The following is a 27,781-nucleotide window of genomic DNA, read 5'->3' as shown; positions in this document are numbered from 1 at the left end:
CAGTCATTGCAACAAGACACCCAGCCATTTTTTAGGGTTACCAGACACTTTGTAAACACATAGGTGAACCGTAACCTCCGTGTATGTCGAAGGCGCTGGGTGAACACAAAGAAGGACAACGCTGTAACAGTAATGTTTTCATCCACTCACACTACAGAAAGTCAAAGAAGATACTGAACTCATTGTTACTGCAACTAAATTTATTAAAAATAATCTACAAGCCTTTATAAGCTACACGTATACATATTTTGACATATTGCTAATTTGGTCTAAACTATTGTTATTATAAACACCCACACGTACTCACAAATTAAGCTGTCAACAACTAATCACTCTGTCACGTATGGCCCCACTACATGGGATTTAGGTCAGTATTACACACACCTGTATATCCTTCAGTAATACTGTCACTTACGAAAACCTAATAAAGCATGAAAGTTACAAAAATAGTTACGTATGTAAAAAAAAAGGCACTAGAAATTACTAGAACTAATAAAAAAAAATTCTCAATCAAAGCGACTTTTCATGATCAGTGCTAACATGCGTGTCCTAATCCCAGAGAATTGTTAGAATATTATTCTAAGCAGAAGTATAAACCTAAACTTTGGAACTTTGGGTGGCTGCCTGGCCGTGCGGTTTGCGCGCTGGACTGTCGTTCGGATTTATCGACGGTCGAGGGTTCAAACCCTGCCCGCTCCCATCCCCCGTCGTCTTGCGGGAGGTTTGGACTAGGAACTAAGCTATCTTCAACTCTGAAGGAACATCCGAAACATGTAAAACATTTTACACAACAAACATTTAACATTTGGAAGCTTGAAAATTTTCACTTTTTTAATGTAAACTATTTACTTTGATTTATTTGCTCGTGGAAATTCTTAGAGTTTTTTTTACGATGTACTGAAAACCTGTACATTGAGGAAACGAGTTGATATCGAGGGGCTTCAGTGAATAAGTTTTAAGCTTCATGTGAAATATTTTGTGAATCTATTATTTCTTCATTTATACTAGGATCTCAGTCAAATTTTGAGCACTGGGTCATCAGATCAAACTTTTCAAAGTGCTAAGACGTAATCAATGCCACGAGGTCATATATATATATATATATATATAATGCAATACAAATCAAAACAAAAGATTGCTATAAACATAGTAGCCTACATGCGAATTAAGAAAATGGCGTGCTAAAGCTACAAATGATTTGTAGTAATGGTAATACATATTTGACTCATGCCTTCATTAGCCACATTGAATTATTGACTCATAAATTAATTATACATAAAGTTATGTAAGTAAAAAGTTGAATATCGTTAAAAAAAAAAAAGGAAAAATTAACCCAAATTACTACGACTACTATAAGAATGATAAGGTAGTTTTTTTTTTTTATCAATGTTTAATAGATTTACATATAGAAATGTTTTCGGAATGTAAATGTGTATAATGGGAAATAGAACTCATAAAACATGTCTTCTGTCATTCGAAACACCTTGAAGTCGTTTAATATTGTTAAGAAATTGTGCAAACATGATTTTAAAGACACTATAACTTGTTGGCGTCTTAACTGAATCAAACGTAATGACATAATTGGGCCTACTTTGTTAAAGGAAACTTTTTTTTTTTATCAAATTTTTTAATTTTATGTTTATTTCTCCAGAACAAAGATGTAATAGCCTTGATGCCAGTTTCAGAGACCTCCCTCCAATAACAATATCTGGTTATGAAGTTATGAAATGTGAACCTTAGCGCGTTAGAAAATAATAGCATTCAAAGAGCTGATTAGCAAATCATCCTAAGTTATTTCCAGATAACTTGCATTGAATATAACTACGACGGTAGATTTCAAATAACTTATCAGATGAAATTTGCTGGTAAAGACAGAAGCTTTTTGGATTTAAATAAGAGATCCAATTTGGAAAAACTTTTTTTTTTAAAAGGAAACCTCAGAATTTGCGCTATTCAGTTTTAGCTTTATCATCATAGGAATCCTTGGGCCTTAGGCCTCTTTTCGTTGCCTCTTTTTTTGGGGCTTTATGTGCCTCTTTTATGGGCCATCTTGCCTCTTTTGTGGGCTTTTTTTTTTTTTTAATATGTTTTTATTTGTAAGTTCTCATAATTCACAAGTATTAAATCATAAACAATTGAAAAGAGATTAACCTTAAAAATATAATAATAGTAATAGAAATATTATTTAATATCAAAGACATACTACCTAACCAATGAACCTCCTCAGAATTTGCGCTTTTCAATTTTGGCTCCCAAAACGAAAAAAAAAAAAAAAGAAAAAGAGCATGGGGATAACAGTAAAAAAAATAAAACAAAAAAAGACTTTACAAAAACAGCATAAAATAGAATTAGCAAAATTAAAAGCTGCGGAAATAACCCCAACCCTAACGTTTTAACGTCAAGGCCAACTTTCCAATTACGTTTCAAAGAAGAATTATTGCAGGAGCCTTAAAGGCCTTCCATAAATCATCCCCAGGTCTCAGAGCCAAACAAGAGTGTAATGAGAACCACTGCTTTATAAGCATTGATTTTTGTTGCTCAGTGACGAGACCTATTCAGCCATACTCTCAGCCTGAGGCGACCAAAAGCAACATTGGCCATTGCGAGACGGTTGGTACGCATCTTTTGGACACTTTGCTGCCTAAGTAGTAAAAGTGGTCAACACCATTACGGACATGGGAAATATAAGATCCTATTAAAAATATATGATTGTGTCTGCGGGGGGGGGGGGGGGGGGGGTGTCAAGAGTGGGGTAGGGAGTTTAATACCGTTTGTTCTAAATTAAGTGCGTTTTTAGATCTATGACAGATGAAGTAAAAAATTATGTAAAGAATGGACTAAGTTGTGAGTATTAATGTTTCGTTTTCAAACTATTCCACTGTAAGCTCAAAGTTTCAATGATTTTGGTTCATCAGTAATTCTGTAATAGTAGAGGTCCGGTGGCTGAGCGGTAAAACGCTTGGCTCCATAACCGGGGGTTCAGGGTTCGAATTCTAGTGAAGAATGAGATTTTTTTTTAATTTTGAGATCTTTGGGCTCCCTGAGTCCACCCAGCTCTAATGGTTACGTGGTGTAATGCACAAAATGTAAGACTAATTTTCTTATGGACATTAAAGTTTATTATTATTATTTGTGGAAAAGTAAAGATGGTTGGTCGTTGGACCACGTGACACCCTTGTTAACCAGAAGCCACAGAAACAGATGATTTTTTATATCATCTGCCCTATAGACCACAAGGTCTGAAATGGGAGCTTTACTTTTTTAATTCTGGTAAAAAATTGCTTGCAAAGACCTTTCTTCAGGGAAAAGTAACAGGAAAAAGAAGGAGAGGCAGACAGAGAAAGCGATGGGAGGATAACATTAAAGAATGGACTGGCCTGCCATTGAAAGAGGTTCTAACTAAGGCAGAAGACAGGAAGGAATGGAGAAAGACGGTCGACGAGTCTTGCATGGTGTCCCCACGGTCCAATAGACTTAAGGAATAGGTAAAGGTAAAGGTGAAAAAAAAAGGGAATCCAGTGTAATTAAAAGAAGTGAATGTTTTTTTTTAAAACTGTGCTTGACTGGGCCTTTCAATGGACCTCATTCACCAATCGTAAACTAACAACATTTAGCCCTGTGATTCCCTATCTCTTCTATACAAATTATGTAACCTATAAAGGCTGTCACGTTATACGTATTTTTCATTTGTTTATCGATATTATGACGTGGCTAAATGTGTTTATTTATGATTGGTGAATAAGGTCCATTGAGGAATGAGAAAAAATGCCAAAAAAAAAGAGCATGTGAAGTTATTCTAATGTTGGCTGTTCCACTAAATATACAAGGAAAATAATTTCTTTGGGAGATGCGTTTCGTTTAAAAGTAGTTTGTGTATGGTTTTGTACGCGTGTGTGAGGGGGGGGGGGCATTATAATGCAGGCGGACGAGATGGTTACAACTAATGGGCCTAAGAAGTGTTTGTGCATACTCTACATTGGGGGGTTTCAACTGTAGTGCAGCACTGGCATCTGATCGTTCATTCATAAATGTATAACACTAATTAAAACTTTTACTTTAAATTTTCACAATACAAAAAACATTACTTAGGTCCTTCTGAACTCCCCCCCCCCAAATCTTCACCGAGATTCAAACACATGACCCCAAGTTTGAAAGCCACTCTGCCACCGCGCCCCCGGGATTTTTAGGGCGCCCAGGAGTCCACCCAACTCTAATGGGTACCTGATATTAGTTGGGGGCAAGGTAAAGGCGGTTGGTCGTTGTGCTGGCCACATGACACCCTGCTCGTTAACCGTGGGCCACAGAAACAGATGACCTATAGATCTTAAGGTCTGAAAGGGAAACTTTTACTTTTTACAATTGAACTTCCTTTACTCATTACCAAGGAACCATTTCAAAACTTCAAAGACCACAAATAAACACATGTTCTTCTATTTATACTTTTCTAACCAAATCTTCTACTAACGAGAATTTTCTTTCTCAATATTTTTTTTTAATCTAACGTATTCTACAAATCGATCTCGAGTCTTCTGTCTTCACCTCAATATCTGATTGGTTTGTAATTAATGAACTAGCGATGATTTTCCGTGGACCTCAAACGTTCTAGACTAGTTCACAGTTCACTGCTGTATCGATCCGTCACAGTTGGCACTAAACTAGACTTAGCAAAAACAATTATTATCTAATTTGACAGAAGCTGAACTTACTGTTATGGAACAACCCCATGATAAGCACACACAAAACAATATTAGAATTTCATGAAATGTAAACTAATTGCAAATTTCGGAAGAAAACACTACACGAAGAGAATAAAACATATATCAAAATAGACAAGAATGAAGACATATATACAATTATTTTTGACATGAAAAAGAACATGTATAAATGATTACAATTAGCTGATTAATAATAATAATACTAAACATCTAACGTGGTACTATTTTTAAAAAGGTAATTGTTAACAATTCAACTGACATCGTATTGTCTTGACAGGAAGAAAAGAAACAACACCAAAAAAAAATAAAACCGGAAGATGATTAACTTACTAATTTAACATTGTACAACAATTCACTGTCTAGAGCAGCGGTTCTCAACATTTTATGCTCGGCGACCCCTTTTTAAAATCCCCCACTCTTCAGCGACCCCCCCCTCCCCCACCCACAGACATACTGCAATAGAAGAATAGACAATAACAATTTTTAACAATTAATAATTTTCGATGGTCTTAGGCGACTCCTGGTAAATCGTCAATCTACCCCCAAGGGGGTCGCGATCCACAAGTTGAGAACCTCTGGTCTAGAGTAACCTTAACTTAAAGAGATTACTATGAAATTTCTGCTACTGCACAAAGTGAAAAGAAGATAAACACATTTCAACCTAATCAGAATTTGAGTCATCTAGTCAAAATAAAGATATCTGATAAGTACACTAACAGTAAACAATGTTTCTCTTCTGGAAAACATGGTTATTTTAAAGTACATTGTTTTAAAAGACAAAGTATTATATCTTATCTTCCTATCTTATTTTAAAACAGACGTTACTTCAAAAAAAAAAAGATGATTACATACCGAATATTAAAAAAAACAACACTTTATTACAAAGTACATTTGGCTTAACATGGGAGTTAATGCCCTGGAGCAATGTGATATAAAATTCACAGTTAAGATGTAACTTTCAAATATTATGTTTAAAAGAAATGGTGATACAATCGTATATTTCGTGGGGATACCACACAATAAGTCTGCTTTAATAATGTACTAGCATTAAACACCGGTTACGCCCGTTGATTTATTCCCAGCATGGAATATTCCCAATGAATTTTTAGTAAACCGGACACATTTTAACGACCCCCCACCCACAGTAACATACTTTTAAGCCCGTGAATATGACAATGAAATTTAACGGCCCATTCTCTTACACTTTCCTTCTGTCTCTTTCTTGAACAGCCAATCAAATGTTTAAAAAAATAAAAAAAACTACCGCTTTCTCAGACATAGACTTTTAAATTGATTTGGAAAGGCTAGTTTTATAACGCCCCCCCTCCCACCCCAGACAGACATGGTTTTGGCCCCCGACGTCCAAGCGTTTTCTTGTACTCTTCACTGCAGAAACGCATTCTCCGAACATCTACAGCTCACGATTCATCCTATTATAAAAGGGCAGGCCAAATGAGGTAACATAAAGGAACGTCAGGCAACTGCCGATACTGGAGTAAGTATTTATTGTAATATTATCTTTGTGCTAAGCGAGACTGCTTGTAGTCGGCCTCTTTTTGGTCAATATAAACATTGTATTGCAAATACAACCGATTTGTTCATTGAAAAAAAAATAAGATACACAACAGATTTAGATTAAGGCTTTGAATGTCACCGCCGAAAAACAAATGTTGTTGAAAAATAATATTTAAAAACCAAAAAAAAAAAAAGTTTAATGGAAGTGATTCAATACGCCTATTTGTAACTTCGTTTAGTTACAGAACTAAATATAATTCAAAGCTCTGAACAAAAAAATTCAGAAGAGGGAGAACAAGTTAAATAGAGCAATTAGATTGTACTCTTTTTATTTTTATTTTTAGTATTCAACTATAAATTGTAAGTTATAGTCCAAAAAATATTTATACATGAGAAAAATCTCAGATTGAGTAAAGATTGGGAAAAGGCGACTTGAAAAAAATATATCGGCTCAAAACTCATCTCAATTGTTACTCTTATACTTAAAAATTTCTTAATGAATTCTACATTTTCCAAAACAAAGTAATTCTTAAACTAATTATGATAAATTATTATGCAATTACATAGACTTTGTCACCATATTTGACTATTTTGTTTTAAAATAGCGTGTTTTTGTGGAGAGGCGATGGAGTGAAAAACGATTAATCATGTAAGATCTCTCTCTCTCTCCTTTTTATAATTATTGCTAATTATTGCATTTGACATTAAAGAATAACGGGAGAGTCCATATCATAATTTATTTTAAAAGCATATATAGCTTATATTTGTGAGATTTTTGTGAAAAAAAAAAGTGTGTAACTTCATAACTAAAATACAAAAGAAAAAAGTATTGGTCTGTCCAATGAGGGGGGGGGGGGGGGCGATTGTATCTATTGCCCGTTCCACCTGGCACAACTCTCATTCATTTTATATTTATTAATGATTTAATTTGTGATTAGAGTGCGGTGCTACATAATATACAAACGGGTTCAAATATCAGTAAGTAGCTTATATAGAGAGAGATATTCACATAATTTTGTTCACAAACTATGATTTCTCCATAAAAATTGGACCGCCTCCCACCCCCAAAGAGTTAAGATGGGGATGGCAGTAGATACAATCGTTACCCCCCCCACCCCACCCAATCGGCCAACATACCAGAAAGGGTACGATATTATATAAAGAATGTTTTATATCAATAAGAAGCTTTTATCATAGAGATATGTAATTCTGTTAACAAACTGTGATTTCCACACACACAAAAATTGGACCATTCCCCACTCGAAAGTTTGGGGGGGGGATGGGATTGATGGAATCGCCCCTTCCCCCCCCCCCACCAAATCGGCCAAGATACTAAAAAGGGGGGGGGGACGACATACTCTAAAAATATGTTAAAATATAAATAATTAGTATATATTACTAACATAAGTAAATAATTCGTATAGCATTTGTGATTTGAAACTTAAATTCGCCCCTACCGCCCGGCCCCCACCACCATTCCCCAGTGCCCCCCATATATACCTGTTTGCCCAAATGTGTATATGGGGTGTTTCTTCTCTGTTTTCAATGCAGCGCTTCGTGTGCTTTAAGTTATTAGTGCGCAAATCACCTAGCATCACTTAGATTTTGAAAAGACTTGACCGACTCCACTATAATTTAATCCAGATTTAGTTCCACTGTGAACGAATTCTGATCTCCACGCCGTACCACTATAGCCCACACAATGGACAGTTGCCCCACTACTTCCTGGACATGTAGTGGTGGAATATGTAAACTTTGTTCTATCATGGATCAGTATTTTGTCCTTCCATTGACCAATACTGATCTGCTTGGGACATCCATGAGGATGTGACACTATAAACGCCATCTTGTGCTTATCTCTAGAGTAAGATGGGTTGAATAAGATTTCCTCCCAAATATCAAGATGACATTTATATATTTTCATTAGTTTTTCTCCCAAAGCTTTGTCACACGTCACACAGTTCAAAGCACAAATGTCATAATCTTTACTTGAGTATAGAAATTCGAATTTATCAACAATGACCAAAGGACTAGCATCGCTATCAAAAAATAATCTCAATTTCGTGTGACTCGCCTCAGTGACATCGAAAACCACGTGACAGGCTGTGTGCACAGAAAACTCCCACCACACATTGCTGGGGCAGTCTGAATCTTGACATTTTTGGCACCAACATTTTGTGTAGCTACTATGATAATATCCATCCTGTACTTCTCCATCTTTCATTTTGTTTACATTCCAAATTCTTCCACTTCCTGTCCTTAACTGTGGTTCGTTCTTTAGATTACAAAATGGATACGGTTGAGTTGTCCCTGCCCAAAACTGTGGTCTGTCTGGACTGGTCATTGTAACACTGACTCTAACTGTCATGTCCGCTGAAGCTTTAATGAGTTTATACAAGCAAGGGTCTTGAAGCCCTTCTGGTAAATGTTTCAAGGTGAATTTTTCAACAGGTATAAACTGGATATGACCTGGATTCTTCTTACAGTCATTATAAAACTGGTGTAGATCAACCTCTCCACCTTCCGCCTCCTGTGCTTCATGATCACCTGTAAAAGTACTTAATGAACATGAGGATGTAAAATTATTTATAAAAATGACTGAGAAGAATGGAGAAAAAAAGGTTAACAGATCTTGTGTGGTGCCCCCAGCATTCCAGCAGACCAAAAGATAGGTGAAAGAGAATGTGAAGTTAGATTTGAACCTGGCCTAAATGATTTCTTATAATGAATATCTAATTGATGTAGTTGTTTTGTAAAGGGTCGATCTCTTGAACCGCAAGAAAAAAAATACATTTCCGTTAAAAAAAAATTCCTTTGGTTAAGTGTCCTATAGCGATGGTGCGGCATAGCGGTTCAGGTGATAATATGAAAAACTACTTATTAATTGTTGTTTTAAATTATATTCAACTTATATGCATTCTAAATAGATTTTTTCTCTTAAAAAAATAGTAAACATTTTTTGTGTGTAAATATAGTACTTAGTATAACAGAACTTACATAACTTAACAATACAAATATTAGTGTCCAATTATAATAAAGAGAATCACGTTTTCGTTACTATTAATAGTGAATAGTTGTAAAAGTGGTGTATTTTTATGAAAAAAAACTGCTTGCATAAGTAATTTAAAAAATTAAATTTTTCGCTTTCAGAAAAGAAAAAAGGAGCCGTTGCATCATAACTTTGAATGTTCTAAAATATTATGCTGTCGGATTTTTACTATCTTTTCTAGTTTACGAGACCTATATGGGACGGACGAACAGACAGGCCACACAAAACTAATAGCTTCTTTCCCCCTTTCAGGGGCCGCTAAAATTCTAACCATTATGTAAAAAATCAATGTATCAATGCCTGGACCAAAATTATTAAAATGGTGAAATATTTTTTTTATAAAAGACGGAAATACATTTTACACAAAATTCCTCTATTGTTTCCCAACTAACCGATGGGCTCCTTTTAAACTAGAACTTCTAAAAATATATTCAGCTTAATCAAAATTCAAAAATAAGTCACCCATTTCATTTTCATCTTTAGTTATAATAATAATAATAATAATATTAACAAGGATCAACCATGTTGTCGTGATATTAATAATCTATATCTCATTACAACGGAAATAAATGAGAAACGATTAACGGGCGATCGACGACGAAGAAAACCGGCTTGTAGTTTAGATACGACGTGGATGGCTGCCTGGTCGTGCGGTTTGCGCGCTGGACTGTTGTTCAGATTTGTCGATGGTCCAGGGTTCAAACCCTGCCCGCTCCCATCCCCCGTCGTCCTGCGGGAGGTTTGGACTAGGAAGTAACTATCTTCAATTCTGAAGGAACATCCGAAACATGCAAAAACAACAATTTCTTAATGTTATCTTGAGTTGAGGGGTCCCAAACGGTATATGATACGACGTGGAATGTGCCCTTTTTTCTGTAATAAACTGTTGTTTTAGTAAAGAACTGTACCTCCTCATTATTAACTAGATTTATTTGTATTCAGTGTTGGAAGTTGTTATTAACTGAACCAATGAGGAGCTAGATGGTCTGTGGCATTTTACGTCTCGAGAGACGATCTTTTCCCTTTGCAACTTCTTGTGTGACTAAAGAGGCCAATCTTTGATACACAGCTGCGATCTCAGGTTGGGCATATATAATCACCAGGCGCCGTTGCATTTTCACCCTTCTTTCTGCTTCTGTTGTGTATGACATCTGCAATCTGTGACCCTTCCTTTATGCTCTCTCTCCATGTGGATCTGTCCAGTGCCACCTCTTCCCAGTTGCCAGTGTCGATTTTGATGGTAACACTTCTTGTGTGACTAAAGAGGCCAATCCTTGATACACAGCTGCGATCTCAGGTTGGGCATATATAATCACCAGGCGCCGTTGCATTTTCACCCTTCTTTCTGCTTCTGTTGTGTATGACATCTGCAATCTGTGACCCTTCCTTTATGCTCTCTCTCCATGTGGATCTGTCCAGTACCACCTCTTCCCAGTTGCCAGTGTCGATTTTGATGGTAACACTTCTTGTGTGACTAAAGAGGCCAATCCTTGATACACAGCTGCGATCGCAGGTTGGGCATATATAATCACCAGGCGCCGTTGCATTTTCACCCTTCTTTCTGCTTCTGTTGTGTATGACATCTGCAATTCGTGACCCTTCCATTATGCTCTCTCTCCATGTGGATCTGTCCAGTGCCACCTCTTCCCAGTTGCCAGTGTCGATTTTGATGGTAACACTTCTTGTGTGACTAAAGAGGCCAATCCTTGATACACAGCTGCGATCTCAGGTTGGGCATATATAATCACCAGGCGCCGTTGCATTTTCACCCTTCTTTCTGCTTCTGTTGTGTATGACATCGGCAATCCGTGACCCTTCCTTTATGCTCTCTCTCCATGTGGATCTGTCCAGTGCCACCTCTTCCCAGTTGCCAGTGTCGATTTTGATGGTAACACTTCTTGTGTGACTAAAGAGGCCAATCCTTGATACACAGCTGCGATCTCTGGTTGGCCATATATAATCACCAGGCGCCGTTGCATTTTCACCCTTCTTTCTGCTTCTGTTGTGTATGACATCTGCAATCCGTGACCCTTCCTTTATGCTCTCTCTCCATGTGGATCTGTCCAGTGCCACCTCTTCCCAGTTGCCAGTGTCGATTTTGATGGTAACCTCTCAAATAACCAGAGTTAGATCTAACAACTAACAGCCCCTCAACAGAAATGGCGACCCCAATCTAAAAGTAGGTCATCTTCGTCTTTTGCTAGATCTAGATCTGAATACTAATACTACTGGAGGACTGCTGGATGACTACTAAAATTCTTTATTATTTTTTGTTTGCTGGGTCTAGTCTTCATTCCTGTTAATGATCTGGGCTGCAGCTGGATCTTAGCGTTATTTGTTATAAATATTTATCCAGTGGATCTAGACTTCAAAACCGTTACCAGTGTCATCCATATTGTATTTGTCTACTCTTCTACTGTCTAGATCTACAACACTTAGATCTAAGGATTATTCTTTTTTCGTCCGAAGCGGTGAAAATGTATCTTTAGTGAAAAGGTATCTTTATTTCAGGGCAGTCCATCGTCATTTTATAAATATACCTCTATATACCTCAAGATACTTCAGTTTGGCAGCTATAAGTACGGAAAGCCACAGCTACATATTTACAAGCTGACCGTTGGATTCACCTTGTTTTTTATTGACTGTCGCAGTGTTGCTGATCTTAGAACCTACTAGATTTACATTTAAACGAGTGATGGTATACCCTACTACCACACTGCAAGTGACCAAATATTCAGCCTGTGAGAAACTAAATGCTGAGCTGTCAGCACAATCCTATAGTAAACACATATAATCTTGACATATATAATATAGACAACATTTATATATCGTCTTTGCTAAGTTGTATAATAAGAAATATACATACCTATGATATTGTAAGAACTATTTACAACTCTGCTTTTATGAAGAAAGAATTTATAATATTTCTGAAAAAAAAACAACAACACAGTAATATTATATTTAAAACTAAACGCATATAAAACAAGATTACAAAGAGAGTCAGAGGCGGCCCCCATCAAATTCACCAATGGAAGAGAAATATATTTAGACCATATTCTTGTTTTTATCTTTTAAAGAAATTTTTAAAATTTGGCGTTATTTTTCACATAAAAGCAAACAGTGCAACACGTCGTCTTTGATAAGACTCTTCTAACTCTTCTGGAATAAGTAGAGTAGCGTTAAGTGACACCTAAGATCAGCATGGAAACCTTCCGATATAGTGTTGGTGGCACCTAGTGCTGTAGCTCAGGGTGTCACCCCTCCCCATCAACTTTCTTGAAATATGTTCCAATGAACACTATCGCTAGTTTTTTTTTTGTTGTTGTTGTTGTTGAACCAATACAGTGAGCTGATTATCTACTTTTTTATTTATTTTTACTCAAATGTATTTACTCAAATGATATTGCAAATTTTACAATAATATTTAATTTAAATTACATACAGACCTAACATCATATGAACAGGTTTCTTTTGTTATACTTCAAATGGTATAACGTTGTGCTAAATCATTTACACTTACACTACCATCAAGATGTGTGAAGGCATATATCTAGAGATTTTATAATTATCTATTCCTATGTGTCTGCTTTTGCCAAGTTATAATTTTTCCAACATGGTTGCCACACCCAAAGTGGTGTCGACCGGTGCAGACCGCACCCCTCGCACCCCCTTCCCTAGTGACGCCACTGCTCCATGATATATCTCGATATTTTATTAATATCTTTTGCAATGTGTCTGCTTTTGCCAAGTTATAATTTTTCCAACTTGGTTGCCACCCCCCAAAATGGTGTCGACCGGTGCGGACCGCCCCCTCGCCCCCCCCCCCCCCCCCAATAACGCCACTGTTCCAAGATACCTACTTCTTAAATTCTTCTATTTCTAGATTTCTAGATCTAGTCTAGATTAGGTTTTTTACTTAAAAGTGGTGTAATTTTTTGAAAAATCTGCTTGCATATATAGTTTTAAAAATTAGTTGGTTCACTATCGGAAAAGAAAAAAGTATCCGTTGCATCAGTACTTTGATCTAATATTCTAAACTATCATGATGTCCGATTTTCATTTTCTCTTCTAGTTTCTGATATCTAAACGGGACGAACGAGCGGACGGACAGACAGGCCACACAAAACTATTAGCGTCTTTTCCCCTTTAGGGGGCCTCTAAAAACGGGTTAACTCAGAGATCAAGTGGGACTTGGGTCTAAACATCTTGTACAAATAAAGAAACAGACTGAGTAAGTTTATCTAAGCTTTGTAATTAAAAATGAATAAATTTTTAAATAATAAACAAAATATACTATTACTGTGTTAACCATTATTGCAAAGTAGCTTCCTTCGACAAAAAGTAATGTTAATGAAGAACAATAGGTAGAAATTTAATATATGAGACTATTTTATTAATTTTTCTTTTTTATACAGTTACATTGAAAGTACGAAAAAAATGCCACTCCCCTATTTAAATAAGGTATTCTCTGATCCAAGAAATAGCTGTAGGACAGAATAACTGACCAGCGCTGTAAAATAGTAGAACAATAATATGTAGTAGCTTTGATAAAAAAAATAATGTTTTTACTCCATACCAACAAGTTTTAGGTCAAGGCTTGTATCAACTAATGGGACTAATTGATGGAAAAAATAATGTTCTTACTCCATACCTACAAGTTGTAGGTCAAGGCTTGTATCAACTAATGGGAATAATTGATGAAAAAAAATAATGTTCTTACTCCATACCAACAAGTTGTAGGTCAAGGCTTGTATCAACTAATGGGACTAATTGATGAGAAAAATAATGTTCTTACTCCATATCAAAAAGTTGTAGGTCAAGGCTTGTATCAACTAATGGGACTAATTGATGAAAAAAAATAATGTTCTTACTCCATACCAACAAGTTGTAGGTCAAGGCCTGTATCAACTAATGGGACTAATTGATGAAAAAAAAATAATGTTCTTACTCCATACCAACAAGTTGTAGGTCAAGGCTTGTATCTACTAATGGGACTAATTGATGGAAAAAATAATGTTCTTACTCCATACCTACAAGTTGTAGGTCAAGGCTTGTATCAACTAACGGGACTAATTGATGAAAAAAAATAATGTTCTTACTCCATACCTACAAGTTGTAGGTCAAGGCTTGTATCAACTAATGGGACTAATTGATGAAAAAAAATAATGTTCTTACTCCATACCAACAAGTTCTAGGTCAAGGCTTGTATCTACTAATGGGACTAATTGATGGAAAAAATAATGTTCTTACTCCATACCTACAAGTTGTAGGTCAAGGCTTGTATCTACTAATGGGACTAATTGATGGAAAAAATAATGTTCTTACTCCATACCTACAAGTTCTAGGTCAAGGCTTGTATCAACTAATGGGACTAATTGATGGAAAAAATAATGTTCTTACTCCATACCTACAAGTTGTAGGTCAAGGCTTGTATCTACTAATGGGACTAATTGATGGAAAAAATAATGTTCTTACTCCATACCTACAAGTTGTAGGTCAAGGCCTGTATCAACTAATGGGACTAATTGATGAAAAAAAAATAATGTTCTTACTCCATACCAACAAGTTCTAGGTCAAGGCCTGTATCAACTAATGGGACTAATTGATGAAAAAAAAATAATGTTCTTACTCCATACCAACAAGTTGTAGGTCAAGGCTTGTATCTACTAATGGGACTAATTGATGGAAAAAATAATGTTCTTACTCCATACCTACAAGTTGTAGGTCAAGGCTTGTATCAACTAATGGGACTAATTGATGAAAAAAAATAATGTTCTTACTCCATACCAACAAGTTCTAGGTCAAGGCTTGTATCTACTAATGGGACTAATTGATGGAAAAAATAATGTTCTTACTCCATACCTACAAGTTGTAGGTCAAGGCCTGTATCAACTAATGGGACTAATTGATGAAAAAGAATAATGTTCTTACTCCATACCAACAAGTTCTAGGTCAAGGCTTGTATCAACTAATGGGACTAATTGATGAAAAAGAATAATGTTCTTACTCCATACCAACAAGTTGTAGGTCAAGGCCTGTATCAACTAATGGGACTAATTGATGAAAAAGAATAATGTTCTTACTCCATACCAACAACTTGTAGGTCAAGGCTTGTATCAACTAATGGGACTAATTGATGAAAAAGAATAATGTTCTTACTCCATACCAACAAGTTGTAGGTCAAGGCTTGTATCAACTAATGGGACTAATTGATGAAAAAAAATAATGTTCTTACTCCATACCAACAAGTTGTAGGTCAAGGCTTGTATCAACTAATGGGACTAATTGATGAAAAAAAATAATGTTCTTACTCCATACCAACAAGTTGTAGGTCAAGGCTTGTATCAACTAACGGGAATAATTGATGAAAAAAAAATAATGTTCTTACTCCATACCAACAAGTTGTAGGTCAAGGCTTGTATCAACTAACGGGAATAATTGATGAAAAAGAATAATGTTCTTACTCCATACCAACAAGTTGTAGGTCAAGGCCAGTATCAACTAATGGGACTAATTGATGAAAAAAAAATAATGTTCTTACTCCATACCAACAAGTTGTAGGTCAAGGCTTGTATCTACTAATGGGACTAATTGATGGAAAAAAATAATGTTCTTACTCCATACCAACAAGTTCTAGGTCAAGGCTTGTATCTACTAATGGGACTAATTGATGGAAAAAATAATGTTCTTACTCCATACCTACAAGTTGTAGGTCAAGGCCTGTATCAACTAATGGGACTAATTGATGAAAAAGAATAATGTTCTTACTCCATACCAACAAGTTTTAGGTCAAGGCTTGTATCAACTAATGGGACTAATTGATGGAAAAAATAATGTTCTTACTCCATACCTACAAGTTGTAGGTCAAGGCTTGTATCAACTAATGGGAATAATTGATGAAAAAAAATAATGTTCTTACTCCATACCAACAAGTTGTAGGTCAAGGCTTGTATCAACTAATGGGACTAATTGATGAGAAAAATAATGTTCTTACTCCATACCAACAAGTTGTAGGTCAAGGCTTGTATCAACTAATGGGACTAATTGATGAAAAAAAATAATGTTCTTACTCCATACCAACAAGTTGTAGGTCAAGGCCTGTATCAACTAATGGGACTAATTGATGAAAAAAAAATAATGTTCTTACTCCATACCAACAAGTTGTAGGTCAAGGCTTGTATCTACTAATGGGACTAATTGATGGAAAAAATAATGTTCTTACTCCATACCTACAAGTTGTAGGTCAAGGCTTGTATCAACTAACGGGACTAATTGATGAAAAAAAATAATGTTCTTACTCCATACCTACAAGTTGTAGGTCAAGGCTTGTATCAACTAATGGGACTAATTGATGAAAAAAAATAATGTTCTTACTCCATACCAACAAGTTCTAGGTCAAGGCTTGTATCTACTAATGGGACTAATTGATGGAAAAAATAATGTTCTTACTCCATACCTACAAGTTGTAGGTCAAGGCTTGTATCTACTAATGGGACTAATTGATGGAAAAAATAATGTTCTTACTCCATACCTACAAGTTCTAGGTCAAGGCTTGTATCAACTAATGGGACTAATTGATGGAAAAAATAATGTTCTTACTCCATACCTACAAGTTGTAGGTCAAGGCTTGTATCTACTAATGGGACTAATTGATGGAAAAAATAATGTTCTTACTCCATACCTACAAGTTGTAGGTCAAGGCCTGTATCAACTAATGGGACTAATTGATGAAAAAAAAATAATGTTCTTACTCCATACCAACAAGTTCTAGGTCAAGGCCTGTATCAACTAATGGGACTAATTGATGAAAAAAAAATAATGTTCTTACTCCATACCAACAAGTTGTAGGTCAAGGCTTGTATCTACTAATGGGACTAATTGATGGAAAAAATAATGTTCTTACTCCATACCTACAAGTTGTAGGTCAAGGCTTGTATCAACTAATGGGACTAATTGATGAAAAAAAATAATGTTCTTACTCCATACCAACAAGTTCTAGGTCAAGGCTTGTATCTACTAATGGGACTAATTGATGGAAAAAATAATGTTCTTACTCCATACCTACAAGTTGTAGGTCAAGGCCTGTATCAACTAATGGGACTAATTGATGAAAAAGAATAATGTTCTTACTCCATACCAACAAGTTCTAGGTCAAGGCTTGTATCAACTAATGGGACTAATTGATGAAAAAGAATAATGTTCTTACTCCATACCAACAAGTTGTAGGTCAAGGCCTGTATCAACTAATGGGACTAATTGATGAAAAAGAATAATGTTCTTACTCCATACCAACAACTTGTAGGTCAAGGCTTGTATCAACTAATGGGACTAATTGATGAAAAAGAATAATGTTCTTACTCCATACCAACAAGTTGTAGGTCAAGGCTTGTATCAACTAATGGGACTAATTGATGAAAAAAAATAATGTTCTTACTCCATACCAACAAGTTGTAGGTCAAGGCTTGTATCAACTAATGGGACTAATTGATGAAAAAAAATAATGTTCTTACTCCATACCAACAAGTTGTAGGTCAAGGCTTGTATCAACTAACGGGAATAATTGATGAAAAAAAAATAATGTTCTTACTCCATACCAACAAGTTGTAGGTCAAGGCTTGTATCAACTAACGGGAATAATTGATGAAAAAGAATAATGTTCTTACTCCATACCAACAAGTTGTAGGTCAAGGCCAGTATCAACTAATGGGACTAATTGATGAAAAAAAAATAATGTTCTTACTCCATACCAACAAGTTGTAGGTCAAGGCTTGTATCTACTAATGGGACTAATTGATGGAAAAAAATAATGTTCTTACTCCATACCAACAAGTTCTAGGTCAAGGCTTGTATCTACTAATGGGACTAATTGATGGAAAAAATAATGTTCTTACTCCATACCTACAAGTTGTAGGTCAAGGCCTGTATCAACTAATGGGACTAATTGATGAAAAAGAATAATGTTCTTACTCCATACCAACAAGTTCTAGGTCAAGGCTTGTATCAACTAACGGGACTAATTGATGAAAAAAAATAATGTTCTTACTCCATACCAACAAGTTGTAGGTCAAGGCCTGTATCAACTAATGGGACTAATTGATGAAAAAGAATAATGTTCTTACTCCATACCAACAACTTGTAGGTCAAGGCTTGTATCAACTAATGGGACTAATTGATGAAAAAGAATAATGTTCTTACTCCATACCAACAAGTTGTAGGTCAAGGCTTGTATCAACTAATGGGACTAATTGATGAAAAAAAAATAATGTTCTTACTCCATACCAACAAGTTGTAGGTCAAGGCTTGTATCTACTAATGGGACTAATTGATGGAAAAAATAATGTTCTTACTCCATACCTACAAGTTGTAGGTCAAGGCTTGTATCAACTAATGGGACTAATTGATGAAAAAAAATAATGTTTTTACTCCATACCAACAAGTTGTAGGTCAAGGCATGTATCAACTAACGGGACTAATTGATGAAAAAAAATAATGTTCTTACTCCATACCAACAAGTTGTAGGTCAAGGCCTGTATCAACTAATGGGACTAATTGATGAAAAAGAATAATGTTCTTACTCCATACCAACAACTTGTAGGTCAAGGCTTGTATCAACTAATGGGACTAATTGATGAAAAAGAATAATGTTCTTACTCCATACCAACAAGTTGTAGGTCAAGGCTTGTATCAACTAATGGGACTAATTGATGAAAAAAAATAATGTTCTTACTCCATACCAACAAGTTGTAGGTCAAGGCTTGTATCAACTAACGGGAATAATTGATGAAAAAAAAATAATGTTCTTACTCCATACCAACAAGTTGTAGGTCAAGGCTTGTATCAACTAACGGGAATAATTGATGAAAAAGAATAATGTTCTTACTCCATACCAACAAGTTGTAGGTCAAGGCCAGTATCAACTAATGGGACTAATTGATGAAAAAAAAATAATGTTCTTACTCCATACCAACAAGTTGTAGGTCAAGGCTTGTATCTACTAATGGGACTAATTGATGGAAAAAATAATGTTCTTACTCCATACCTACAAGTTGTAGGTCAAGGCTTGTATCAACTAATGGGACTAATTGATGAAAAAAAATAATGTTTTTACTCCATACCAACAAGTTGTAGGTCAAGGCATGTATCAACTAATGGGACTAATTGATGAAAAAAAATAATGTTCTTACTCCATACCAACAAGTTGTAGGTCAAGGCTTGTATCAACTAACGGGAATAATTGATGAAAAAAAAATAATGTTCTTACTCCATACCAACAAGTTCTAGGTCAAGGCCTGTATCAACTAATGGGACTAATTGATGAAAAAAAATAATGTTCTTACTCCATACCAACAAGTTGTAGGTCAAGGCTTGTATCTACTAATGGGACTAATTGATGGAAAAAAATAATGTTCTTACTCCATACCAACAAGTTCTAGGTCAAGGCTTGTATCTACTAATGGGACTAATTGATGGAAAAAATAATGTTCTTACTCCATACCTACAAGTTGTAGGTCAAGGCCTGTATCAACTAATGGGACTAATTGATGAAAAAGAATAATGTTCTTACTCCATACCAACAAGTTCTAGGTCAAGGCTTGTATCAACTAACGGGACTAATTGATGAAAAAAAATAATGTTCTTACTCCATACCAACAAGTTGTAGGTCAAGGCCTGTATCAACTAATGGGACTAATTGATGAAAAAGAATAATGTTCTTACTCCATACCAACAACTTGTAGGTCAAGGCTTGTATCAACTAATGGGACTAATTGATGAAAAAGAATAATGTTCTTACTCCATACCAACAAGTTGTAGGTCAAGGCTTGTATCAACTAATGGGACTAATTGATGAAAAAAAATAATGTTCTTACTCCATACCAACAAGTTGTAGGTCAAGGCTTGTATCAACTAACGGGAATAATTGATGAAAAAAAAATAATGTTCTTACTCCATACCAACAAGTTGTAGGTCAAGGCTTGTATCAACTAACGGGAATAATTGATGAAAAAGAATAATGTTCTTACTCCATACCAACAAGTTGTAGGTCAAGGCTTGTATCAACTAATGGGACTAATTGATGAAAAAGAATAATGTTCTTACTCCATACCAACAAGTTGTAGGTCAAGGCTTGTATCTACTAATGGGACTAATTGATGGAAAAAATAATGTTCTTACTCCATACCTACAAGTTGTAGGTCAAGGCTTGTATCAACTAATGGGACTAATTGATGAAAAAAAATAATGTTTTTACTCCATACCAACAAGTTGTAGGTCAAGGCATGTATCAACTAACGGGACTAATTGATGAAAAAAAATAATGTTCTTACTCCATACCAACAAGTTGTAGGTCAAGGCCTGTATCAACTAATGGGACTAATTGATGAAAAAGAATAATGTTCTTACTCCATACCAACAACTTGTAGGTCAAGGCTTGTATCAACTAATGGGACTAATTGATGAAAAAGAATAATGTTCTTACTCCATACCAACAAGTTGTAGGTCAAGGCTTGTATCAACTAATGGGACTAATTGATGAAAAAAAATAATGTTCTTACTCCATACCAACAAGTTGTAGGTCAAGGCTTGTATCAACTAACGGGAATAATTGATGAAAAAAAAATAATGTTCTTACTCCATACCAACAAGTTGTAGGTCAAGGCTTGTATCAACTAACGGGAATAATTGATGAAAAAGAATAATGTTCTTACTCCATACCAACAAGTTGTAGGTCAAGGCCAGTATCAACTAATGGGACTAATTGATGAAAAAAAAATAATGTTCTTACTCCATACCAACAAGTTGTAGGTCAAGGCTTGTATCTACTAATGGGACTAATTGATGGAAAAAATAATGTTCTTACTCCATACCTACAAGTTGTAGGTCAAGGCTTGTATCAACTAATGGGACTAATTGATGAAAAAAAATAATGTTTTTACTCCATACCAACAAGTTGTAGGTCAAGGCATGTATCAACTAACGGGACTAATTGATGAAAAAAAATAATGTTCTTACTCCATACCAACAAGTTGTAGGTCAAGGCCTGTATCAACTAATGGGACTAATTGATGAAAAAAAAATAATGTTCTTACTCTATACCAACAAGTTGTAGGTCAAGGCTTGTATCAACTAACGGGACTAATTGATGAAAAAAAAATAATGTTCTTACTCCATATCAACAAGTTGTAGGTCAAGGCTTTTATCAACTAATGGGACTAATTGATGAAAAAAAATAATGTTCTTACTCCATACCAACAAGTTGTAGGTCAAGGCTTGTATCAACTAACGGGAATAATTGATGAAAAAAAAATAATGTTCTTACTCCATACCAACAAGTTCTAGGTCAAGGCCTGTATCAACTAATGGGACTAATTGATGAAAAAAAATAATGTTCTTACTCTATACCAACAAGTTGTAGGTCAAGGCCTGTATCAACTAATGGGACTAATTGATGGAAAAAAATAATGTTCTTACTCCATACCAACAAGTTGTAGGTCAAGGCCAGTATCAACTAATGGGACTAATTGATGAAAAAAAAATAATGTTCTTACTCCATATCAAAAAGTTGTAGGTCAAGGCTTGTATCAACTAATGGGACTAATTGATGAAAAAAAATAATGTTCTTACTCCATACCAACAAGTTGTAGGTCAAGACCTGTATCAACTAATGGGACTAATTGATGAAAAAAAATAATGTTCTTACTCCATACCAACAAGTTGTAGGTCAAGGCTTGTATCTACTAATGGGACTAATTGATGAAAAAAAAATAATGTTCTTACTCCATACCAACAAGTTGTAGGTCAAGGCCTGTATCAACTAATGGGACTAATTGATGAAAAAAAAATAATGTTTTTACTCCATACCAACAAGTTGTAGGTCAAGGCTTGTATCAACTAATGGGACTAATTGATGAAAAAAAATAATGTTCTTACTCCATACCAACAAGTTGTAGGTCAAGGCTTGTATCTACTAATGGGACTAATTGATGAAAAAGAATAATGTTCTTACTCCATACCAACAAGTTGTAGGTCAAGGCCTGTATCAACTAATGGGACTAATTGATGAAAAAAAATAATGTTCTTACTCCATACCAACAAGTTGTAGGTCAAGGCCTGTATCAACTAATGGGACTAATTGATGAAAAAATAATAATGTTCTTACTCCATACCAACAACTTGTAGGTCAAGGCCTGTATCAACTAATGGGACTAATTGATGAAAAAAAATAATGTTCTTACTCCATACCAACAAGTTGTAGGTCAAGGCCTGTATCAACTAATGGGACTAATTGATGAAAAAATAATAATGTTCTTACTCCATACCAACAACTTGTAGGTCAAGGCCTGTATCAACTAATGGGACTAATTGATGAAAAAGAATAATGTTCTTACTCCATACCAACAAGTTGTAGGTCAAGGCCTGTATCAACTAATGGGACTAATTGATGAAAAAGAATAATGTTCTTACTCCATATCAAAAAGTTGTAGGTCAAGGCTTGTATCAATTAATGGGACTAATTGATGAAAAAAAATAATGTTCTTACTCCATACCAACAAGTTGTAGGTCAAGGCTTGTATCAACTAATGGGACTAATTGATGAAAAAAAATAATGTTCTTACTCCATACCAACAAGTTGTAGGTCAAGGCTTGTATCAATTAATGGGACTAATTGATGAAAATAATGAGCAAATCGTTGTCATTTTATTGAAATACTAGATTTTTCATCGAAGAAAATACAAGTACATACCTTTTTTATTATTCCTGATTTCTTCTGAAGTATTGCCGATTTTGATGCAATCTTTCCAAGATCTGAATTCTATTAATTAAAATATTTTAAAAATCTACAAAAGATAAACAGAAGTCCTATTTATTATTCGGGTACGTATCAATAATCAATGTTAAAAGTTTCAGAGATAAATGTTTGAAATTGTAAAAATTCACAACATCTTAATATTTCCATTTTTCTATTTATTTTTTTTTAAAGTTATCTGCCACAGGTAAAAATCTATCATATTTGTTATACTTGTTTGTATAAACTCTGTGTTTCAATTTATTAATAATCAACCACATAATACCTAGGTATGATAGTAAATGACCATTCATAAGCTAGCTTAGGAACGGCATAAAGAGATAAGTTGAATTCTTATTTTAGTGCTGGAGATTATGTACAGAGATTTTGTTTTAGAGATTTTGCATAGCATATACACATTTTGCGTAACGGTTGTCAGGTCTGAAACACTCAGGTGTAATAATAAATTATAGATATCATAGAATAACATACTAACGTAGTATATAGTTAATCAATCAAACAGCGTATTAATTTTATTACAACAAATGTTTACAAATCAAACAAGAATATAAATGTTAATTGTTATCGTGGTCCATTTATTGTACACATAAGAACTTTCTTTAAATAGATTTGCCTCCATGATTAAATTTCGTAGACAGGCATTTTACAAGTAAATGTAAAATATACATAAACAATTTATAGACAGACATTTTGGATTGGGTGCCTTGTAAAACGTAAAATTGAAAAAAAAAATAGAACACTAACCCATTTTTTCCTTCTTGCATTTTTTGATGCCATAGAGCCAAGTGAAGACTTCTATTGATGAAAACAAATTCTACAAAATAAACATAAATGGTATTGATTATTCAGTTACAACTACTTGATAATTTTTTTAAAGAAAAAGAAATAAGTCTTATACATTTTTAAAAATTGTATTTTGGCTGTACTGCTATGGTCTCCTTCAATCGCGCAGCGACTATGGATCATCTCATGGAAATGAGATGAATGCCTGGGCATTAGCTGTGGTCGGAAGGAGATGTCGCCCACACATCAGTTCTCCCCTTCTAGCAGCTGATGTATCCAAAGGAATGGCAATGCCGATACAGTTTGTGGTCAGCGGCGTCGCAGGCTCTGCCAGGGTGTAGCATTGGGTGTCGCAAACTGCCTTAGGGTCGCCAGCTCCTGATTTTTCCTCAGGCTTGACTCCCGAAGCCCTTGCCATGGTTGGGTTTAACTACAAGGCATGGCTTCTGTTTTCCAGAGGTTTATAGATATACCGAAAGATTCGGCAGCGTATGAAAATTCGTTTTTTAGCGTTCTGGAGATCATGTTCATTGTGAGCTAACTAATTAACAACAGTATCATAATGTATTGTTGTAACTCCAGTGGCGGACTGAAAAGGTTAATGTGTGTGCGGCCTACTGATACACACCACTCAGGCCAATCACGCAGGTCAACGGGTCAACGGCTGTCGATAGACAAGGGACAGTACTGCTAATAACCGCAAGTATGATCTGTGTTGTGGTCATGTGATCAAGAGCCTTCACGGTCGAGAGACAGTGTGTTAAAAAGGACAGTTTAGTCCAGGACAGCAAGGCAGTAAGGACTTGTGGTATCTTTGAGTCCTCGAAAATGTAGCTCTACGAGCTAGAGAGATTAATAATGTTGAGTTAGGCAGTTCTGTTAAGTTCAAGAAAGCATTTGAATTTGATGTAGTCAATTTGTTGAATTGGCTGTCGATGTATTTGTCAATAAACCGCCACATTGTTTATTGAAACTCTTGTTGTCAAGTTCTTGTGTTAGATGTGCTTTTGTGCTGTTTAGCAGTGTTTGCAGAAGGCCTGATAGAGAAGATCGTAACTGTATTTTTTGATAATGAGGTAAAATGAGAAGCAATATATGGAAAATAAAAAAAAAATGAAGGAAATGAAAGGTGACAAAATAAAAAAAAAAGATTGCAAAGAGAGGTTGTGTTATTACACAATCTCAGAGCCGGCCCCAGTTGAAATCACCCATGGAATATTTAAGCCTTGTTTTGATCGTTTTAATTAACAGAATTTCAACCAATCATTTGGAGTCATTTGCATACATCAGTATACATTAGCAGTGAGCGACCTGCGGATCTCCTGCCTTCTGTTAAATGACCATACAGAATGTCTTTTGAAAGTCGACCTAGTGGAATTCATAATAACTAAATCCAGTGCTTTTTTTTTTTTGAGACGGTATGCACCGGTAAGGCGTACCGGCACCTTTTTGAATGTGGGGAAAAAATATAACTTTTTTTTTGTATTTTAACGTTTATTATTAATTTATTAGTATTTACAAGTTAGGCAATCCATCACTGTGTACCAGCACCTAATCGCTGAGTACCGGCACCTATAATATGATAATAAAATAAATCGTACATGGTCGGACATGAACTACTGATTTGCCTATTCCAGTTACAATAATAGCATATCTTTACATCTATACGTCAGTGGAAGCACTACTTGTCAAGTTACTACACTTTATAATATTCCAATGACAGGCCTTTAGATTTAGTCTTAGAAGGCGATGCGCAAAAATTTTTTGAACAGTAATTAATTAAACTCTTGAATCAATAATGCATGGGCGCCCGCAGGGGGGGGGGGGGGGTACATGGTAATGCACTTGCACCCCCCTGGATTCTGACTAAATCTACATCTACGTAATAAAAACAAAACAGATCTGGAAGATGTGTTTCATTATAAAATAAAAAAATTGGCTAAAATGTGGCTGCTCAAAATTCAGAGGCGTACACGTACATGGTTGGTCATCAATTCATGATATGCCTAGGCTAGTCTACTACTACACTAACCAGTGGAAGCACTACTTGTTCAGTTGCTACTTAGAAGTTAATTGATTTGGTGTTGCGAAAAAATGGCTAGAATTTGGTTACTTAGAATCCAGGGGGGGGGGGGGTGCAAGTGCATCCCCTTGCGAGCGCATTGTCTATAAAGTAAATAGACTGTGCCCGACTGATTTTAACAACATGATTAGATAGACGTCCACATCTTATCTTCTTACCTTATATAATACAGACGTCACTTCAAACAAGAAGATGACTATGTCCTATGCGTCATGCCTGTTAATTAATGACTTAAATTCAGCCAAGTCACTGGTTTTCCTGGCTAGCTCAGGCAACCCATTCCATGCTCTAATAGCACTAGGGAAGAAGGAGTATTTGTACAAATTGGTCCTATAAAATGGAACGAGGAATGTGCCTTTATCTTTGTGTCTTTCTGAGTATTTTATTAAATTTTGTTTTTGTATTTGAAGATTCTGGTTCAGGGTTTTAATGATTGTTACTTTACTTTTAAGTCTTTCATCCTGAAGGCTTTCTAAATTTAATGGTTTTTACTAAAGGTGTTACTCTAGTTAAATGTGAATATTCGTTTAATATGAATCTCACTGCTCTGTTTTGTGTCTGTTCCAGTTTCTTAATGTTTACTTGAGTTGAGGGTGTCCCAAACAGACTTAACAGAGGATGCATATTCTATTATTGGCCAAACCAAGGTTAAAATACATTTTAGTTTTGTTTTAATTATATTCTTTTATGAAGTATCGTCCGTATTTGATCAGATAAGAAAAAGATCGAGAACGCTACTGTGCCAAAGTTTAAAAAAAAAAATGCAATGCCGGGTACATGCAGTTCCACGGCGTATGGCAGGGCTTCTAATAATCTAATTGAATAATAATATAATTACTGCACGACCTAAATTCATCAACATCTTAATAATAATCAAGCATCAAAAATTGAAAAGTGAAAAATAGTATAATCTATAGCTTACAAGCAGTGCCAGCATAGAGATATAACAACAAAATAAAATAAACCTTTTCTATCCGCTACAATGCGAACAAACTCTGGCGCAAGTATTTTCCAACCGTCATACAATTAGCTCTTAGTAACTGGCCATTCATTTTAACCCAATAGCTCATATTTCCGGTTCAGAAAACCCACTTCCAAGTCCTAAGCAAGGAGGGATAACTCCGTATTTTAAAAATCCTAAAAAATATGTATTTTGCAAAAAAATAATCAAATTGAAGATCTAATACATATAAACAAACAAATAACTGTGAAAAATAGAACTATATGTCTAGTTTTAAAAAATATATACGTTTAATACCACTAGAATATAAAAAACTTCAAAAATACTCATTTTCCCACGTGGGGGCTTATACACTAGGGCTATGGGCCGGTTCGTTTGAAAAATTATTTAAAAAATAAAAACCTTCCCGATTTTATTAAAAATAGAATCGGTAATCTCCAAAATTATTTGTAATCACGCTTGCAACGAGACTAGAAGAAATCTTTTTAAAAAGTTTAAATCAAGTCTATTGAATAGGGGGTTTTAGAAACGTTCTACAACGGTTTAGGACAAAAACAGGAAAATGTTTCCAACTGCAGAAGGAGCTAAAGGGTTTAAAAAAAAAAAAATTTGGTTTAGACATCTATATTTAGAAACTCGTAATAGCCACGTAAGGGAGAGCACTAGGTGACCGAGGCTCGCATGAATAATTTGTTCTAAATTTCAATGTACATGGCGATTAGAAAAGAAAGTACCCATACAGAATACGCGTAGGATATAATCATCATCTTTTTAAAAAGATAATAAATCAATCTACAATATGCGGGTGCGGTAATGTTCAATTAGGTCCATTGATTCATCAAAACTTGTTCATGTTTTAAAAGAAATGCTT

The 27,781-nt window shown here is 35.1% G+C and overlaps 1 protein-coding gene across 4 annotated transcripts; it reads right to left on the bottom strand.

Moving 5' to 3' along the window:
• Window positions 1-191: 191 nt before the first annotated feature.
• On the bottom strand, window positions 192-27,492 carry LOC129921846 (uncharacterized). Of its 4 annotated transcripts, none has more exons than XR_008773831.1 (5): window positions 26,915-27,492; window positions 23,828-23,897; window positions 23,021-23,089; window positions 12,146-12,206; window positions 192-421 (listed from the first exon to the last, which is right to left on the bottom strand). XR_008773831.1 is itself a non-coding variant. In XM_056005002.1 (5 exons), exons 2-5 carry the CDS (start codon window positions 23,858-23,860, stop codon window positions 7,825-7,827), a joined length of 1,116 nt encoding a protein of 371 aa, XP_055860977.1. In that variant the 5' UTR covers window positions 23,861-23,897; window positions 26,872-27,492; the 3' UTR covers window positions 7,725-7,824. The 4 variants fall into 4 exon arrangements, 2 of the variants coding, with proteins under 2 accessions (XP_055860977.1, XP_055860976.1); XM_056005002.1 differs by lacking the exon at window positions 192-421 and adding an exon at window positions 7,725-8,777 and having other exon boundaries at window positions 26,872-27,492; XM_056005001.1 differs by lacking the exon at window positions 192-421 and adding an exon at window positions 7,725-8,777.
• Between the last annotated feature and the right edge of the window lie 289 nt (window positions 27,493-27,781).

The sequence above is a fragment of the Biomphalaria glabrata genome, chromosome 11 (assembly GCF_947242115.1).
Source record: "Biomphalaria glabrata chromosome 11, xgBioGlab47.1, whole genome shotgun sequence".
NCBI classification, from domain to species: Eukaryota; Metazoa; Mollusca; class Gastropoda; family Planorbidae; genus Biomphalaria; species Biomphalaria glabrata.
Note: the sequence above shows the minus strand (reverse complement) of the source record. Positions and strands in the feature narration are given on the sequence as shown.

Coding starts and splice junctions, on each gene's coding strand:
- LOC129921846 (XM_056005002.1), bottom strand. CDS start 23,860: ATGGCATCAAAAAATGCAAGAAGGAAAAAATGG. Junction 12,207..23,020: donor AATCAGGAATAATAAAAAAG/GTATGTACTTGT, acceptor TTTTTTTTTCAG/AAATATTATAAATTCTTTCT. Junction 8,778..12,145: donor TAGTTCTTACAATATCATAG/GTATGTATATTT, acceptor GTACTTTTACAG/GTGATCATGAAGCACAGGAG.